Source organism: Emydura macquarii, unplaced genomic scaffold (genome assembly GCF_026122565.2).
Source record: "Emydura macquarii macquarii isolate MOO-44397 ecotype Brisbane River unplaced genomic scaffold, CSIRO-AGI_Emac_v2 contig_75, whole genome shotgun sequence".
Classification (NCBI taxonomy): Eukaryota; Metazoa; Chordata; order Testudines; family Chelidae; genus Emydura; species Emydura macquarii.
This window is the reverse complement of record NW_027130212.1, coordinates 10,327,753-10,348,425: the sequence shown is the minus strand read 5'-3', so window position 1 is coordinate 10,348,425 and position 20,673 is coordinate 10,327,753. Positions and strand designations below refer to the sequence as shown.

At 39.1% G+C, this 20,673-nt stretch overlaps 1 protein-coding gene across 4 annotated transcripts in view; it reads left to right on the top strand.

Moving 5' to 3' along the window:
- Positions 1-20,673, top strand: part of GBE1 (1,4-alpha-glucan branching enzyme 1) — a 255,905-nt gene that overhangs the window by 39,774 nt on the left and 195,458 nt on the right. For all 4 annotated transcript variants that reach the window (XM_067543356.1, XM_067543363.1, XM_067543370.1 and 1 more), the window contains one exon: positions 16,032-16,201. In XM_067543356.1, the coding sequence (XP_067399457.1) occupies positions 16,032-16,201 (170 nt within the window). The remainder of the gene's footprint in view (positions 1-16,031; positions 16,202-20,673) is intronic.

The window sequence follows — 20,673 nt, the reverse complement described above, 5'->3', positions numbered from 1 at the left end:
TTTGCAGATGACACAATTTAATCAAAGGAGAAGTCTTCAGATTTAACAAAAGTAGGTGAATGGATGAATAACAGATGAAATTCAATGTAAACAAATACAACAGAATCTATTCTGGAAGAAATAACATGGACAATTCCATACAAATTACTGGGTTCAAAATGATTGTCAGTGAAGACAATCAGGGTTGGGTGTGGAAGAACTATTTTCCTTGAGCTGCCCACAGCGTGGACAACCTTTTGCACAAAGTGCAGTGTGAGTCAAAATCCTAAAATGTTAGGATGTGTAAGGAATGGGATAGAAAACGTTATTGTTGGAAATATAATGGCGTTATATTGACTTGCCTGAATAACTATGTGCAGGTCTGGTCATGTTAAAACAAGAAGATAGTGATCTAGAACTGTGTGATAAATGATTAGAGGCTTGAAAAAATTTCCATATGAGTGGAAAATTTATTTGCGAGCAGTTTAAAAACAGATGTTTGAGGTATAATAAATTAATGGATAGAGAAAGTAAATTGGATGCTATTTACTCTTTCCTGTAAGACAAGGACGATGAGGAATTCAATTAAATTGAAAGGCAATAAAATTAAAGCACATAAAATGAAATATCTGCACACCGTATATAATAAACCTTTGGAACTCATTGTCACAAATGTAAAGGATAAAGTTCAGCAGGATTTAAAGGACTATTTGTTTTATGTGAATAAGGAACATCCACAGTTACACTAGACAACTAAAAAATATCGGGGATATAAACACTCATGCTTCGGAACAGAGATCAACTACTGATGGAGAGAAGTTAAGAAGAAACTAAAGTAGGCTTACAATGGAAATTCCCAGTAGAGTTTGTAGCTGGAGCAGCTATTGCTGCTTCATAGTTCAGTCTTTAGCAGTGGAGTTTTGTTTTGTAAAATGGTGGAATAAGTTGGGGTAACATTCTTTCGTAAGGTGGATGCATGATTAACATAACCAGGAGTGCCAGTCAAAATCTTGTTTTTTGAGGGAAGTTGTCAGAAGTACATTCCTTGCCATTACTGTAGGATGAAGATTTTTTTCACCTTGTTTGATAGGGAATTAAGATTCTAATTCTTAGAATTAGATGTTAGGTTAATTTTATTCAGCATATAATTGTTCTACTTTAAGCTAATAAACTGAAGCCAAACTGATATAGCACACTTGGAATCCAAATCTGAGAAGAAACCATTGTCTTTGCATGTTCACTGCTGTGATAAGCTAATAAAAGGCCATTTAAAGAACACATTCCATGGTGCAACCCACTAAAATTAAGTGTGGTAGAAATAAACTGTTATGGACCAAGGTTACTATGTGCAGAACTTTGATCCTTAACAATCTGTAGGGGTGTGCTGTATCATACTAAAAGTACTTTAAGAACGTTTTATAAATAGTGCCCATTGCCATTCCCTTGATACTTGGGTTTCTTAGCCTTGTCAATGTGTAAAGTAAGTCTTTGTCTTTATGGAATAGTAGGGCTTGTCAACCAGAAAAGCTCTTCAAAAGCGATAAACATTATCCCTGTTTTTTCCCAAAGTCTGAATGCAGCCATTATTTTAGTTTGCGTTTTGATTTGGACTTTGTAGCTGTCAGTATTGTTGCTGTGGGACTTGTTGAGTTTTTTTTCAGACTCAACCTTGATATCTATTAATACAAAATAAGTCCTTTAGAAATAGTTGACGGTTTACTCAAATGGGAATTGATATGCTATGACCTACAGCTCCATTAAAATACTTCAAGTAAATAAAACTTTTAAGAGGGTTGTCTCTGTCTTACTTTTGCTTTTGAAGCCTATTTTAATATGATTTAAAAAAAAAAAAAGCCTGTGTGGAAGATTCCAGCAGTAAGTACTCTGTACTGCGAGGAAACTAAGCTTGTTTATTTTAATGTGAAAAAGGTTTACCATGTAGTCCTTAATTTAAACACTATTGAATTCCAAAAGGAGGTTGTATAGCTACAGTAAACATGCATACTAAACTAGCTAAATTAATTTTAACGACTGTATTGTCTCAACATTACAAAAAACAAATTAATAACTATATTGCTCTTTCAGTTTACCTAGGTATGTGATTTATGTTAATATTAAACATTCTGGTGTCTTTTTGTAATATAAAAACTTGAGTGTTTAACAAGAACACAATTTCAAATTAAAGTAATACATCAGAATTACCAGTGCCACACTCCTCAATTGGCCACACACGTCAATTGGCTTTGGAAGTATAGTATTTGTCCCATGTACTTTTGGCAGCATGCCTCTTTATCAGCTACTGTCTCTGCGGTCACGCTTGTGTTCACGTCTTTGCTACATGGTCTGCTGATTACCTTGGAAAAGGGCAAGGCTGTAACTGTTGAGATGACCTTTCAGTTTATTTTCTCTTGTGTAATATCAAACGTGAGCTAACACAGTCTTAGTGTATTGATTTCTAGAAAGAAATATTTTTACCTTTTCTACAGTTTTCTGCTCAAATATGATGAGGTTTCTCCATAGTAAAGTTTATTTATAAAAAAAACAAAAACAAAAGCCTGGTATGATAATCACTGAAGAAGTCAAGAGAATGTTTATAGCAACAAAAAAACCCCAAAAACCTGTTTCAATATACAATCCATGTACAATTTAGTAATCCTGTTAAACAGGTATATTGATACCATGAACATTGAATGAAAAAGCTGATCTTGAACTTAAAATGTTTGTAGGAAAATAATACCTTTATACAACAGTAGTCTAAACAGAAAATATTACATAGTTAAAATGAGACAGTATGGAAAAACTAAGAAAGTATGTACAACGAAAGTTTAAACTCTATTTTTGGCTGCTGTAAATGAAAAATGCAGTCTAAATACTCTGATTACTGTGAAAAATAAATCCAGAAGGAACTTTGTTGAAATCTACCCAGAGCACTATTTTAACATATTTAGTTGTCATTTTCAAATGGAATATTTGATACTTCCAAAATTCCCTCAAATCACTAGAGATGCTTCTAAGGCCCATATCCTGCAGAGATTTACACAGGTGAGTAGCTGCCTTGAGGTGAATGGGATCATTTATGTGCTAAATGTACATGCATGTATTTTTTGCAGGATTGGTGCATTAGTAACTAGTTATTTAAGCATCTAGTAGAAATAAATTGATATTAGGGGAGGATACATTTTTTATGATTTTTTAGCTCTGCACTCATACTAGAGTCTGATCAGAAAAATCAGTAAAATGACTGAATAGAATCAGTCCATAAGTATTTAAATGTTAGGCAACTGGAAAAAACTTGCAAGACACGCTGACTATCAGATTGCTATCAGTGCAGTCATTAATATCATAAAATGTAAATTAGAAAATTTCAAGTAAGGGAAGGGTTACAGTTCTAACTAATTTATTCCATGTTTAAGAAAACCCTCTGCTAGAATTTTAAAGTTAGCAATGGTTTGCTTTCTGAAATATTAGCTTACTTATTAGATTTAATTGCTTATTTACGTCTGTACTAGAATTAGCAGTTGTTGACTGGAAATGTCCAGAAAAAACTTCATAATTATCACTTTTCAGATACTCTAGATTCTTTTCATTATATTTGTGGAAATGTATTTCAATGCTGGGATTTGCATGTTACTACATTTTTGATAACTTTAAAAAAAATCAGATATTCTGTATGGAGAACTTTCAGCGGAATTAATAATTGCTCATTAGTTATCTGTAGACAAATGAATTCATTTATACTAACTTTAAACATAGTGTCCAGTTTGTATCTTCTATTATTGCAGATTCGGTTACTAGTTTGGAGATGGGGAGAGTGGAGTAAACATTTTTCCTAGTTCTAAAGGAGGTAACATACTAACTTCTGCTTAGTCCCACCATGATCTTTTGTTTGCCTGTTGTATTTGTACTAATGAGAGGCCTCACGGACTGAAGAAGCTGTAGAGACTCCCTCAAGGTGAGAGGCATAATAAATCTTGAAGACTGAAGTGACAGTAGGGATAGTCTTAATTGTTTAATAGTTTTAATTGTGTGTATATAGAGGGACAACGAAGACATGAAATGCATTTTAGTTAATGCAAATTAACTGCTGTGCAAGTAATGTGTGTTTAAAATTAGGATCAGACAATGTGCAACTTTCTGCTGCAGAAATAGGCATTAAAATGCCTCTGACTTTTACACAGGATTTATCTATTCCATCCATCCCATATCATATAAAACACTAATTTCAGCTGATTGGCCTGAGGGACAAAGTATCCTGTGAAGTAGAAGCAAATCTTAATTAAGCAGGTGGTTGTACTCATCAACAAAATACATATCAGTATCCAGAAGTTCAAATGCTTCAGATACTAACGTTTCTGATCAGGATTTGAAATAGATCTAACTGCACTACTGAGGAAATGTACAATTATTTCAATTAATTATAATGGGAATACTACAAGGCTGTGTCTTTTTTCGAGAAGAAGCCTATTTTACAGTTATCACATAATTGCAAATTTGACCTAATTTAATTGTGCCCTGTGCAAGGCTTCCATTCTGATTTACGGTACACTAAACATTACTTGTCAGAAGAGCTCACAAGGCCTTGTACCTCATTTAACCAATTGAAAATGATAAATGAACTAGAAATTGAAAACCTAAAAGGGACATCAGAACTCTTAAAGTAAATAAAAAAATACCCATTCTCAACAATGCAAATATTGAACTTTTAACTTTGATTCCAGATTGGTGCTGTCTGCTGGTGATCAATGGGTATGACTATAATGTTAAATCACCATGGGTCTCATGCCATTCCAATGAATAGCTAAAAGAAGAGGGAAAGGTGAAGTATTTGCACATTGAGTGACTTTAATAGTGCATCTAGAACTTATAGGGAAAGGACATATTCAGCCACCCATGGTCATCCTTGGATCACAGCGGAAATGAGTGAAAGTCCATTTTAAACTATCGGAAAAAGAAATGTGACCGGCTTCTCCAGTGGACTGATCTGTGTAAAGTCCTCCACTGACCTTTTGGTGCATATAAAAAAAGTTATTTGAACATTAATCTTTTCTTTACACTTCATACTTCTGCACAAATCTTGGTTCACCTATTCTAAAATATAGAAACTGAACTGAATAGGACTTGGAAGATGAGTAAAATGAGGAAAGAACAAGTAGAAACTAAAAGGAATAAAGTGGCTGCTTAATACAAATGCAAACCTTTCAGTGGATATGGCAAAGTGTAGGTAAAGGCTGGAAGTAAGTGACCAAAATAGGTGAACTGATGGTAACTAAAGAAATGTCAGCAATACATTGCATTTCAATGGCTTGGTGGAGTGGTCCACAGCCTTTTTGGAGCTGTTGTAAATCCCTTTGCAGTGAACTGGTGGGTATTGTGATGGGGTCCTCAGGGGTGCAACCTGGAATGTGGGACTCCTGAGCTTTCCAGCACACTAACCTGGGCTGCCTCTGACACTGTGAGGCTGATGTCAAGCTATAAACCTCTGTCAGGCATGGCACTATCACAGGCATTCATAATCAGGGACACAACCGAATGAGTTACATGAATGATTTCCAGTCACTCGTGAACCATCAATACAGAGACTTCAGCTAGTTCCCCCCAGCCCTACATCCCAAAACGAAACCATCTTCTGCTGCTCAAGGCTCCGCATGGGCAGTGCAAGTTCATTAATTTGCCACTGCCTGAGGGTGGAGTGGACACACATCAGCCTTTTGTAAACTGAGCTAAGATTTCCTAAGCACTTCAACCAAAACACACTCTTTTAGATCAAACTAAAACAGGTTTATTAACTATAGAAAGATTTTAAGTGATTAAAAGTGGTAGGCATAAAGGTCAGTTTATTTTAAGAAAATAAAAAGTAAACACACAGTCTGCTCTACAAACTGAGCAGCATTTGAATCAAGCATTGTGTCATGCTGACAGGTTACAGACCGGACCGATTTTCCAGCCTGGGGCCAAACTCCCTAAACCCAGTCTTTCTTCCAGACCTTCTTCCAGGTGTTGAAATGGGGTGGGAGTGGGAGGAAAAAGGCCAAGTGATGATGTCACTTTCCCTCTTTTTATACTTTCTTCTTGCTGGAAAGATCTTTGCTGTGATGTGGGGGTCAGGCAGTCCCCATTGAGCAGTCTCCACTGCATACAAGTCGTCTTTGAGAAGTCTCTAGGATCAGTCACTGGATTGGGTGTTGATGAGCCATTATTGCTGTCTGGCTATTGATGGCTACTCCTTCATTGTAACTGAAAGGCTGGTTGTGGATGTTCTCCAACCTCACAACGTATTTCAAGAATATATATAGCAATACTTCATAACTTCACATACATTGATAGCACATACAATCCAACAGGATATTAATGTTCAACAAATCAGGACTCTTAAAGTGAGACCTCACAAGTTCCACTTTGTACAAACATATTATAAGACAGTGGCGACTATGGGGATTCCAGGGTGCTACTTTGAGGTACAGACTTAGTTACACCCTTTCATCCCCTCTTTGCCATGCTCCAACATATGCATCATGTCTGTTTTTTCTTTGTTCTCCGTTTACCTTATTTTTTTTTTTTTTTTTTTTTTGTTCTGTTTTTTCTTTCAATATCGATCCAGTTTTGAGCAGATGTAATAGGGGTTGGAGCAGGAACAGACCTGAGATGTGTTGCACATCTCTCATGCATCTCACTTGCTTACACAACTGGTAACATGAGAGCATGAGTGACCTTTTTCAAACAGACACTGTGAGCTACAAGCCAAGAGGTCTGTTAGTTCTAATCCCAGATGTTCTACTGACTGCTTTCAGTACTTCTGTGCACTTCACGACCCTTACTAGCCCAAGCTGCGTACCACTTCCTTAGGGGCAGGCAATTACCTTTAACCCATTTTGCAGATGATAATCGAAAGGTTGGTCACTGCAGGCAGAGATGGGAATAGAATTCCTGTCTCTTCCACTCTGCCATGTACTTCTGTAAGGACTAACTGCATTCTGTTTGTCCCTCTCTAGTGACCAGGCCATGTATAGAGGCTTATGAATCTGCTAATACCTCCACGGGCATGATCCTTTAGCTCAAGTGATAGAGGCTAGTGCTTTGGAATCAAGAAGTCCTGGATTCAGTTCCTGTGTATAACTCGAGCAATGATATCATTATGCTTGTCTATGCTGTCTGTAACCAATAGAGCATAGTCTGCTTCTAGAGCCAGGAGCAGAAGTCCTGATACCAGACATTTTAGGTAACAAATAGTTCTCTAACTCAGTTAAATGTATTTGTCTTACTTTGTGGCCTGATCTTCAGAGGCAGGCAGCGTACCTTTCCCTCTCAACCTGTTACTGCTATAGCTAAAGTGGAAGAAGGCTGTGTGCAGAGCTGAAGGTTGAGTTCAAATCCTGCTGAAGAACCATGAGTGGGAACTCTGGAGAAACTTCATTTTTGGAATTATTTTATATTGCAAAACATTGTTTTTAGAGGTGAATTTGGATGTTGTGCTAACACTCTCATTTTTATTTTTGTTTTGTATTTTGGTTAAATGGGGTATGTTAGAGGGTTACTATTTAATTTATTTGAAAAGGGAAAGCTGAGAGGTCCTGTTAGTGAGCAAGTGTGATATTACCAAGGGTACAATCTGGACTGAGGGACAGCTATGTCCCCTCAATTCTCTATCCTGGGATGCCTTTTACTCTGTTTCATTGGCAGAGCAACCTCTCCTGGCCTGCTCAGATACAGCCTCCAGCATATAAATCACTCCCGGCTATACTGTATGAGTGCTATAGCTAGCCACTCATTAATTACATTACAGGGCAGCATGAGCAAACTCCCGGTCCCAAACTTTCCCCCAGAAATGTGTGTTTTGTATTGCCCACTGTTGTGGGGCATTCTTTGTGATCAGTGTGACGTTACCAGTGAGACACGGTACACCTGATTTGCAGATGAGTAAGGTTTAATATGTAAGGATTTTTTAGGTAGTTAGTTTAATAGAAAGCTTATAATTAACTACAACATATTATACTCACTAGACTCAGAGTTGTATGTTTACTTAAGAGACTGTATACAGGAATGGCTTGTTTAGGAGCCCTGCCAGGGGATCAGGCCAACATTTCCTGTGGAATCAGGTGGTGATGAAGTGTGCCTCCTTGCCTGGGTGGTGTCTTTTTATACCTCTTTTGTACACATTGTTTTGATCCCGTTGACACCTGGCTGAGGCATTGGTTAGCCTTTTGTCTCTGGGAAACTTGTTTGTGACCATCCTCCAGAAGATGTTGGAATATGTGCCAATCATATCACAGTGGAATTTTATACCTTTTATATATAATGTTGCCACACCTTTTACCAAGACAACAATGATCAGCAAATCATGAGTTGTCAAATGATACCTTGCATAGGATGCTTTGTACAAAATTTGACAGCTGTGTTACAAGGAGTCAACATAGGGTGCAGACCATAACAGCAAGAGAGGTCTTGCTAGTGTGTGAATAGAATGGATCTTCTTTGAAATGGAAAAAAATAGAATTTGACAAAGCATGTCTCATTCTCATTGGGCTATCAATGCCTCAAGTGCTGTTAATGAGCTACAGAACCTTTCATCTGTAGGTCAATTTGTTTGAATTTTGATATTTGGCCCATACATGACTCCAGTTTGGATGCCACTTCCAGCTCCCACATGAAATTCTTCACACCTTGCACTAATAGGCAGGCTCAACAGGGGCTCCAAGAACTGCCATGAAGATTGAACTATGCCTTTTCTCACTAGAGGAAGTCACACCATATCATTCTTCAGGAATCCTGGCAGAGTAATGTACAATCGTAATGGACAAACTTTTAAAATTGGGGTTCACGGGTATATGCAAAGTAACTGCAAATAGGTAGAATAGTTTATCATATCACAGAACTTGCATTAATATCACATGAAGATTCAGAAAACTTGGCAGCTATGCAGGGAAAGGTGGATTTTAAGAAGCTGTGTCCAGATGTATCACAACAGGATGTTGGCAGTGGAGAGTTAAGAATGGTTACACTGTTACATAATACCCATCAACAGTAACTTGATGACAATATGATTAGTGTCCTCTAAGGTCAAATGGACTTTTGCTGGTGCCTCAGGAATTCAGCTGTCCCTGAGTTTTTGTTCCTTAATTTTACAGGTACCCAACGTCACTGTTAAACCTCACCTGTGCTTTCCTCCTCCCACAGAGGTTAGAGCCTGTAGTCCCCTGATATATTTAGCACTTCAAATGTAGATTCTAGTTGTATATAGACAAGATACCAGTTAAGAAATAGAAAAAAAACAAAGCCAAGAAATAAAAAAGCACTACTTGACCCTCCTCCAGTCAAAGATTCTTCAGAGCCTTGGTAGATTGGAGTGAACATCTTATTTACAAAGGTCAAATTTGGTATCTCTGACCTTGCATGCCATCCTTTGTGTTTTCCTGCTTTTTCTTCCCATTCCTTTCCTCCTTCATATCTAAAGTCGTTATTTGCCATATTCTTCTCTAAGAAGAGGGCTTCGCAGTTCCTCTTTATTCCTCTTTCTAAAAGCATCCTGCCTTACTGGTGTCTATGGTAACTAATCCCAATTGTGGTTGAGAAGTCCTATCTGGACACACTTGAGTTTATTCCTTGTTCCTTCTCACCCCAGGGCACACTTTGAGTCTGGGGTCTGATTTAAGTAGTTTTTGTACTGGTATAACTGGCAATTAGGGATGTGCCTTCTTTACCAATATAGTATTAAAGGAACAATTCCTAGTGTGGATGCAAGTAAAACTTGCTGAACAGATAAATCTCAGGTTTCTCCCTAAAATGCTATGTGGTGAGCTTACGTGATTTTTTTATTTTAATTGCAAGGCTGGTGACACCTAGTTACATAATTCTAGGAATTAAGGCTTTAAGAAAGATACTAAATAACAATATATTTGTTCATTAAAAAAAAAAAAAGTACATGTGGAAAGCCTGAAAATCAAAAGGCAAATAAAAATATCACAATGTACTTTTTAAAATAACTTTTTCTTTTGAGGCCTGACTAATAATTTTTCGAAGTCTACATCTACGTACAACAAGAAAGGCAGACATAAGAACATCCGTGCTGCATAAAGGGTTAATTCTAGAAGGATACAAAACTGCTGCATGTTACCTTCAGCATACTTTGACATGAAAAGGTAGAGGAGCGGAAAAAGCCTGTGTGCAGCTCCCTCTCTGTCTTTAGAAGCACAGACCAAGACTTTTCAACCATAGTTATTGAATTAGGATATCTTGCCCTAAAGAAGCCTGTTTCCTTATAATTCCCTTAACTTTTTTTCTATATTTTAATTATTTGCAAATGCCAATCTGCCATGACTTCAGAAGTTGGCATCAAGATTTTTTTTTTTTTTTTTTTTTTTTTTTTTTTAAAGACTATAGATGGTTCATGACAGCTAGTAGATATTTGATACTGAAAATTGGAGGAATTTTGATAGGGCACAGGAGACACAATCCTTCTATTCCTTGATCTAGATGAGTATAATCGTAGAATTGGATTTTGGTTGCCAATTTTTGGTAACCAGGTCAAAACTGACTTTTTGTGAATAACTTTTAATATTGTCTTGTCTTGATGTTCCTGTGAACATTTCTAACTTTTAAAATTTGCTTGCTAAAATATCTATAGAAATAAGCATAGTAGGACACAATCACCGCTAATGTGAATTCAGTGTGTTTGAGTAAGATCCATGGGCATTGCTAATTAGCTCAACTACATTTCTAAAGAACAATTATGCAGTAGAAAATTCCAACTATTAATGCAACCCTAGGAGGATCTTTCTAAGAGAAGTTGAGTATTGCAATAGCTAATTTTTCTACTGGGAGGCATGCCTGTGCCCGATTGGGGAAAATACGGCTTGCTTCATGTGTTGAGATTTTGATACTTCAGTGAAAACATTGCATCTAATCTATTGCTGAACTACATTCTGCATCACTTGCAACAAACTTGGCATAACTACATAAAAACAGCATGCTACAAAATTCTGCTTATCATAAATTTATCTTATGGTGCGGGAGGACACATTTTAGTTTAAATGTGAGAAATGGTAGGTGACCACATAATTTAGCCTATTGTAATGCATGCACACTTGGGGCAGATTTAAGGGTATGTTCGCCCTTAACTTTGGCACTTCCATACTTGTGTTCAATTGTGCATCATTCATACTATTAATTTAGGGTACTTCCCATTTAATTAGATCCCACACTTTATTTTTCCCCAGTGGTGGCTCTTTACTGAAGTGTGTGTTATGGAAGAATATAATATATACACTACTTTAAATAATCCATTTATGTCCAGGCCTTTATCATTCATATTGATTACCGTAAACCTGTCCTCTTTAGCCTCCCAAACACTTACATCAGTCGCTACCCACAGGAACCAACACAACCAGCTAACATGATTATTAAAGCTGTTGCGCTGCCTGCCTGAAATATTAAAGGGTATTTGAATTTCTTGACTGGAAATAACTTTTAAACAACAATTCTGTGGCATAAATAGACTCTTGAAATGAAATCCTGGCTCGGTTTAAAGTCCGTGATAAAACTGCGCCGGACTTCAGTGGGGCCTCCTTGAGGCCGGAGACTGTCGCTATGTTCGTCATGCATTACAGTGGGGCCCCCAGGCCACTGGGTGCTACTGCAGTATAACTATTTAAAAACAATAAATGTTGCTGACAGCTCTCTTGGCATGGCTTAAAACAGCAGCATGGCACATGCAGTATGTTGTTGTATAGCAAACAAGAAATTGATATATATAACCAAAGGAATGCTGCTTCTACTTTCAAGGAGATCCCTTTGGTAATGGAATAATCTTGCCAAATGTCAGATGTTGAACTTTTGAGGTAGTTTCAGTGAGTTGCTCTTTATTGGTGTGTGTTAACCTTTCTCTTGAATTTTTTTATAAATCTTTCCATGCTTGTGTTTGACATATTTAATGCATGCAAATAAAATTGTAAAAAAATTAAATCAACTGCTGTACATTTTTCTTTGAAATAATAACTTTATATTCACAAGCCTATAAGACATTGTGGTATTTATAGTGCTATAAATGAAACCAATCACAGAAGTTGCAGGAATCATGACCTAATTTTGAGGCGTGACACCCATGAGCAAATTTACAGAAGTGATACTAGGGAATGGGCATTAGGGAGGTAGGAGTATATTGTTTACTGTATCCTGGGGCTTCCCTCTTTTGAGTCACAGTGAAACCACTGTGAATGTCTGTCGGGGACATTAATCATAAGACTGTCTGAACATTAATATAAGCCTGTTTCAATGGGTGTGATAGGGGCCACCTGGGCCTGGGGTACCGTTGTGCCCCCTTAATTCCGTGCTTTACTAGTGACAAACAGCAAACCCCTCCAAGTGTTACCACTCTGCCGAACAGCTCAACCCTACACCCAACTAGATTGCATGAGTGCTCTCAGAGCCACTCTGGAATCTGAGGCTGCAGCCGGTCTGCCTGCAGTTTTATGCCTGCACCCAGAAGTTGCCCTATCCTGCCCTAGTCAGAAGTCTGACCAGTAAGTTTATCACCCAATTCGCCCATCCTTCAGCATGGAGATGTGCATCAACTTTTGTTAACTGTAGGGATTTTTCCAAATGCTTCACAGAAAAACATTGTTACAGGTTTATAAACTACAGAATGGTGGACTTTCAGTGAGTATAAGGGATAGGCATAAGAAATCTGAGATGAGTACTGTAGGCCATTGGTCCTGTCCGGCTTACTCATTGCGGCCCTTCCTCGGGCCCAGGCTCCGAGGAAGGCCACTGCACCTTCCTAGAAGGGGAATGTGTTAGTGTCTCTGCACGAATCTTAGCCCCGGCCCTCAGGCAGGTTGAGACCATCTGGCAAGTAGTTCAGGGGTCTCCAAGCCTCAGGCAGGGTGAGACCAATGAGCAGTATGTTGCCTCAGGCGGGGGAGGCAGGTAGCAGTCCAAGGTGTCCAACCCTTCAGGTGGAGTGAGACTGATAAGTAGTTTGTAGCCTCTTGCCCTCAGGCAGGGCGAGTCAGGCAGTGTGTCCGCTGTCTGTAGTGGCAGGGGAGAGTATGTTCTCCTGGGGTGCTTAGGGCAGAGGTGGAGAGGGGGACGCAGGCCCACTCATCTCCACTGCATCCCAGCCCAGGGCCCTAGCAGTGGCAAAGACACTTGCCACTGAGTCGACGGGGCTCCTGCCGCAACATGCCGATGGCGTCTTGCCCCTGACTCAGCTACTAGCTGTGGCTGTCCCTGGGCCACTTTCTCCCCTTGTCCCCAGGTACCTGTGTCCTCCAGGTCCTCGGGGTTGCTGGGGTAGTCGGCCCGCGGCAGGCTCACCAGTTCCTCCTCGTCAACCAGTGGCAAGTCAGGGAGCTACTCTGCGGAGGGCAGCTCCTCCAGGTCATAGGGGTCCTGGGGTTCCTCGGTTGAGGGCAACTCCTCCAGGTCACAGGGCTCAGGGTGGTTCGGCATCTGGTAGCTCCTTCAGGTCAGGGCTGGCCTCCAAGGGTTTTTTCCCACCCCTGAGTCTCGGGGGCTTGGCCTAGTCACTGGGACCCAGAGGCCCTATCCAGTCCTTGGGGCTCGGTGGCCCGGCCCAGTCAGTTGGGCCCAGAGGCCCAGCCCGGTCCTTGGAGCCTGGTAGGTTGGGCCATTCCTGGTGCCTCTGTTCCAGGAGGTGCTCGCTCGGGGCAGCGGCCCAGCGGGGGTCAGGCCTACGCTGCAGCCAGTGGGACGGCAGATCTGCCTCCGGCGGCGTCTGCATCCAGCTGAGCTGTGGGGCCTGCCTTTTATACTTCCTGCCCTGGCGGAAGTGCTGCCCCTCTGTTGCCAGGCTGGCTGGCATGCCGGGCCTATTACTGCCCGGCTCCCTTGTTGCCAGGCAGACTGGGCTGTCGGACCTACCACGGTCCGGCTCCCTTTTTGCTGAGTGGGCTAGCCTGCCGGACCTATGACTGTCTGGCCTAGTCGTTGCGGCCTTTCCTTGGGCCCAGGCTCCGAGGAAGGCCACTGCATCTTTCTACAAGTACCAAAGAAAAACATGCAGTCTAAATCTTAAAACTCTAGCATTATGCAGTATCTAGATTAGGCAGTTTTCTCACCCCACTTGAATGTTCTGATTCTCATTATACAGGCTTCTCCCAAGCCTGGGTCCAGTCTGAGTGTTCCAGCATTCCTGTTGCTTTCAGTATGGATGGGGGGAAGAGAGAGGACAGGGCATGTGGCCTCTGTTCCTTCTTTTATATCTTTTGACCATATAGTCACCAGACATTGGCCCCGGCATGTCCAGGTGGGCTCTGCTGAGCCACAAGGTTGCTCAATCCTTGCCTTGAGAGTGAGTCATAGAGGTGAGCAATCTCTATTGTAAAGTCCTGTGTAACTGTCGTATTGCAAATCCTTTGTTTACAACTCCTTTGTTGGCCGATTGGCGGCTGAGCCCATCCAGGGTGGAGATGCCTCCTCCGCTGTTACTAACAAGCTTATAATATGTTCCAATAAGAGCAAAATCTAATAACTTGTTACATACTAGTGATACATGTATTTTGAAAGAACAATGGGTTTTAGCAGATTGACCTGTCATTAAGTATCCTACATGGCATGCCTAATATGAACTATTCATCATTTCTGTATGCTTGTAATATGGGGTTTGTAATGTGCTACTTTGGGGTACAGTGTCACAATGGGATATCTTGAACCTATTACAAACCACTGAAGGGACTAATTTTGAACCAAAACTTTAAATCAGAGAAGAGTGTCCAGATGTTGACATTTTCTTCTAGGTGTGTAATATCTTAGTTGTCATTTTGACTGATGGTCTGTTTTGAATGAATGACCCTTCTAAAGTGTAATCTCTAATAAAACTGAGTATTATACCAGAGTGCTGCCATTCTATTTTTTTCTTGCTATCAAAGAAAAAAAATGTAGTGCCTTTAAAATGTAATTTTATGGAGGGGGAAGGAGGGAGGGTGTAGTTTTAGGTGTACTGGCATAAGTAATTTTTGAAGAGTATATTTCTGGTATTTTAGTTTTGTAGGTAATAGTTGAAATACAGTAAATTGCAGTTTGGCTGACAAGTAGACAATTTTGTGCTTGGGTAGCCAAGAAATCTTTATCTTCTCCTAAAAAGGATGCAAACTTCAAAACAGTCAGACAACTCTGTTGTATGTTGAACTCATGAGCAAACTACCGCCCATCTGAATACAAGTGTGTGGGGGGAAGGCTAAGTGGTTGCAACCCATATGAGAACTCTTTAAGAACCTGATTCTCTTTCTCTTATTCCCGCTTGACATCTTACCTCCTGGAAAAAGTGGGACTACTCAGGATAAAGGGTGGCAGATTCTTCCACCAAGATCAAAATAATCACTGCAAAGCTTGGAAGTTAATGCATTTCTAGTCTTAACTGGGACTACTTGGAGCAATTGAATAAAGTTCATGTAACTTGCAACAACTTAGTGTTATTTCTTTCTCCAGTAGCTCTCAAATATTTCTAGTATTAAAAGGCTCTTGCCTATGTCTTGTGATACCTCTGGCCATGGCCTTTGGGACACTAAAGATTAATTAAGATCCTACTGTATTTGCAGTAGAAATTTTCAAACCTATAGGATATCTTCCTAGGATATCCTATTATTATTATTGGTTATAGGCCACATGAGGAAAATTGCTAGGCTGTTTAGTGTGTGTGAAGTTCTCCTCTTATTGTTTAATAACCTTTATGACTTCTGGGCTGTCAATCGCACGTTTTGGTGTATAGATTTAAACCACAGACAGTTCCTCTAAAATGAAGAAACTGTAGGGGGGAAATGAGGAAGGCTTTTTTGTACTGTAAACCTTGTGCTGTATCAAAATACAAGGTAAGTTCAAGGGCATGAAGTACATACATATCTGCTATTTTTTGTAATACATAAAGGGAAGTATAATCCCATAGTCTGAGGAAATGTTACTGTATTTTGCCTAATTTAAAATATACTTGTGCATGCACTAAAATAAGTACTTGCCATGGGTAGATCTAAGTACCTACTATAAATAAGATGTTTGCTAAAATTTCTAAAATATATTTAATGTTGTTGTTTGTTGTTTGAAAGGTATACTCTGTTTCATGACCGATTGAAGAACATCGAAGAAAACGAAGGCGGCCTTGATAAATTTTCAAAAAGTTACAAAACCTTTGGAATCAACCAACTTGTGGATGGTGGAGTATATTGCAAAGAATGGGCTCCAGGGGCAGAAAAAGTGTTTCTCACTGGCGACTTCAGTAAGTATTTTTAAGAAGTTGCCAATTGATATTTCTTCCCTCCCCTAATGCATTTTGAAACCGGAACTATTGCCATGATGTAAATTATAGAGTCCACTTATCCTTTTTTTTTTTTTTTTTTTTTTTTTTTTTTTTTTTTTTAAATTAAAATCTAAATTAAGTTCACAAATTTCATGATGTGAGTTGCCAGGATATATTAGTAAAATGGTATCTGAAGTTTTTCATAGAAAGGGAGAAGAAAATGAGCTGTTAATGCCCATTGAATTTCAGAAACTAATCTTAAAATATGCTTGTACAGAATGCTTGCTTTGACCATAAGGGTTAATTTCTGTAGGATCACTTCATTTCTGAAGAGGTAGAAGATTAATCCTCACAAATTATTGCACCGTGTAATTATTCTGCATTCCAGATTTGATTTTGACATAGATTTGGAAAGTTGTAAACAGAAGGCAGTTTGGTTAGGGAGGTGATGATGGGAGGAAACCTTCCCATCTGACTTAAATATGAACTACAAAGATCTTTATGTAAGATAAAGATGTTTCAGTGTTCCCAAATCAGTAATAGACTATAGACAAAATTCAGTGCAATGAATTTACATTTCATAAGTGTTTGAAAACTCTTTTCCCCTTAAGTTTCCTTGCCTAAAAATCTGACAGGGATTTACATGCTATGATGGTGTCAGAACTTCACCAGATGCCTTGCTGCAGTGCCATCCAGCACTCCTCCCTGTGACACAGGCTGATTCCACATAGGATTCTGAAGTTTTTATTGCCTCTGACTTGTTTTAGAGTGTGGAAAGACTTACCTTTCGCTTGGAAATCTAGCTTTTGCACTATACACATTTAATTAGCTACTGCAATGGGAACAGCTGTCCATAATGAAGGTCATCTACTTGTGGTATTGTCTTTGAATGGCCTCCATCCTTTTTCAAAATAAGATGTTATGCAGTCAAATAATTGTAAATGTTTCTTTACATTACTTGCAAAATGAGTATAGCATAGGAAATACAAAATAGAACAATCAACACAGAGGATGGCTTTAGCTACCAGATGTGATGATGGTGTGATGACATTTCATTGCTTCTTGCCACCTGGAAGTGGTGGTGGGAAGAGTGACTTAGTAAGACATGGAAGGATAAGGATGGGAGGAGATGTAATGTAGGGCCTGGAAAGCAAGGACAAGGAACTTTGGCTTTCTGTGGTGAAGGAGGGGGAGCTAATGGAGTAATTTGAAGATGGGTGAAATGTTGTATTAGCTGTCCAGGAATATTATTTTAAATAGCTCCTTTTTGTTCCAGCTGGATTAGAAATCATATAGAGATTGGAGAAACAGAGTGTATGAGAGCTATAGCTGTAAAGGCAAAAACATTGTTGAGGACGTGACCAGTTTTAGATATGATCTGATTGTGTGGATTAAAATACAGGGAAGAGTCGAAGATCTCTTATTTAAAAGTTGGAGTGAGGGAGAAGATGGTGGCAAATTCCACACTTGCAGATGGAAGGGGTGTGTGTCAGGGAGTTATAGTGAAGAATAATTGAGAGGGAACAAGATTTTGTTTTTGGCAAAGTTGAGTTTAAGCGGATCGAGTTGATGCTGGGAGGCTAGACGTGACTGAGGAGAGATGATTGACTAATAGGGACCTGTGAGCATGATGAGTATAAAAGAGGAGGTTGCCAAGACCAAAACCCTGAGCAGTTCCCACTTGGAATGGGGAAGAGAAGGGTCTATCACTGAAGGACTGGCCAGAGGAAGAGGAGAAGAAAAATGTTTGGAAAAGCTGAGGGAGACTTAGCTGTTGAGAAGGAAGAGGTGAATATATTAAAGTAGCAAAGAGGTCAAAGGAGGAAGATGAAATGTGCTCCGAGTTACGACCACTGAAAGGTTGCTAGACCTCTACATGAGAGATGTCGGTGCAGTGGGGAGGGCAGAATCCAGTTTATAGAGGGTCAAATATGGACTTGAGAGAGGAACTTGGTAAAATTTAAACTCCTACACCTGTAGATATTAGCCATGTCATTCTTTGTTGGTGGTAGTGGGTGAAGAAGAGAGAGGAATGTGGGGCTATGCAAAGAAACTGCATGGCTGCCTTTAACAACGGGATAAAAGCTTGCTGCACCTCTCTGACCAACCTAAGGTGTTTTGGTTTTGTGGTTTTTTTGGCTTTTTGTTTTTAAATGTATGTATATGATTGCTTCTTTAGCAATCTCACTTTGGAGTCAGGTGTATCCATGTTGACTCATGATCCTGCATAATACCAATCCCAATATATTTTCTCTTTTTTCTCAGAGTTAATCAGGGCCCGAATTTTACCCCATTAAGTCAGTGGGAGTCTTGACACTGACTTCAGTTGGACCAAGATTTCATCTGTAAAATCTGAGTCTTTGGGCTTTTGTTCATTTGATTGGGCCTGCCAAAGGATTTTATTACTTTCAAATCTTTGGCTTGTCTAGATATAGTCTTTGTCTCTAAAACCAATCCACCTTTACCTAGATTTAAAGGAATGTCAGTATTAATGGTTCTTCTATGTCTACAGACCATTTAAAAGTTCAAACTCATGTTTTGGATAGCATTGGCTGTTGCAGAAGAAATGTGAACTTAGGCCTGAGCTAAGGGAAAATGCATCTTACCTTTTGGTTTTTAAAATATAAACAAACTTACAAATTACTACATCTGAGGAGTTTGTCTAAAGATTTTATAGTTAAGTCCCGTTAAAAATAACTGGTAATGCAGTTCAGTAGTGATGAAATAACTGGATTACCATTTGCTTCATTAGGACCTGCAGTCAGATCACTTTTACATTTTAGATGTATTTCTTGGTAATATGTGAAATGCAAACGTTTATAGCGCTGCTTTCTGCTGAGTGCAGGGTCGTTATAAATAACCTAACAAAAAAAAAAAAAAGTTATATAGCCATACTAAAATTGGTTAAACCTCATTTTCGAGGTGTCAGAAAATGACAGATTGCAATTGCTTAATTATTTTTAAAGAGTGGGATGAAAGAGTAAGATCTAATGTTAAATATGATCATTCCATCTACAAAGCAAGATTATATAAATTATGAACACTTCTAAGCATAGGAAAACCCTTTCAACTTAGAACCATAACTAATTTGGTATACGTATCCTTAAGTTACTACTTTTTGTCTTTGTAATTTCTATAGTTTTTATTTTTGTGGTCTGCTTTGAAATCTGGTAGTGTTGATTGAATTCATTGGCTTTAAAAACAGAAGTACACTGTGTTATGTAATAAAGTGGCAAATTCAGACTAGATTTAAGAATCTGAACCTCATCGCAATAGTATTGAGTGAAAGAAGGCTGTACAACTTAGTTCCTGTGGACTACCTTAGTAACCAGCAGAAATATTTCGAGATTCTGTGTAGAGAAAAAGGAGTTTACGTTGTGGTAAACTCTAAAATGTACTTAGACTATTTTAGCACAGTAGCATTTAGACAATTGTTTGTTGTTTGTGGCTATTATCAAGCCTGCATTTAAACAAAATCTAGAAGGATTCATTTTTTAATCTGTACTGTTTTCAAGGTTTTAGCATTCAAATAAGTCTTACATACACTGCCTAATTTTGTTATCTGTAACTCTTCTGCCATTTATTGTTGCGTTGCTTGCCAATAAATGTTCTCATACCAGTGTATATAACATGTTCAATTTTCATGGCAGTAAGTGTCCAAAGCCACTTTAGATTTGCCACTCCATGGCATCTGGTAAGGCCCATCTGAGCATACTTCTACAGTGCTTAATGGGTATCAACAGATGAAAATATTTTAGTAAAACCAGTGTGCATGAATCTATAAAATTATCAGTTCTTCTGAGTGATGGTCCCTATATGGATTCCAAACATGGGTGTCTATTGACCTGCATATGCATTGTGTGTCCCCCTTGTTTGCAACTGAGACTATAATAGGCCGTGTGGGTAGATTCCACTCCAATTTTCTCTTAACCACTTCATGGCTGAGTCTGAATCCTTGTTTCTTCTTATTTACTGTCTGTTTTTCTTGTATATACTTGTGGATAGTTATTCTTAGTGTTATATAGTTCTTAATTACTTGTAGATAGCTTAGTTAGTGTAGTTTTACCCCCATTTGAGGGAAAGTTCCCCTCCCCTATGGAGCACAATGCCCCAGATTCCAGGCTTCAAGAATGTGCCTCTTGAGCGCTGTCATTTTCTGTGGACAAAGAGCACCAGCATTGCTTGAGTTGTCTCGGTGAGGTCCACATTGCAAACTGCTGCACCATTTGTAAGTAGTTTCTTCCCCAAACTCGGGAGGCTTGAGAACTTTGCCTCCGGAAGCTCTTAATGAAGGAGGCAAGGTGACTGTGGGTGCATTAGGATCTGGAACCAGTAGTGCACCTCCTATCACCAGTGGCAAGCGCTCCTCCAAGCACCTCTCGGGCACCAGAACTGATGGTACCAAGACTTCTGAACAAACCTCACCAGGAGGATAAGACACATGGGCACAA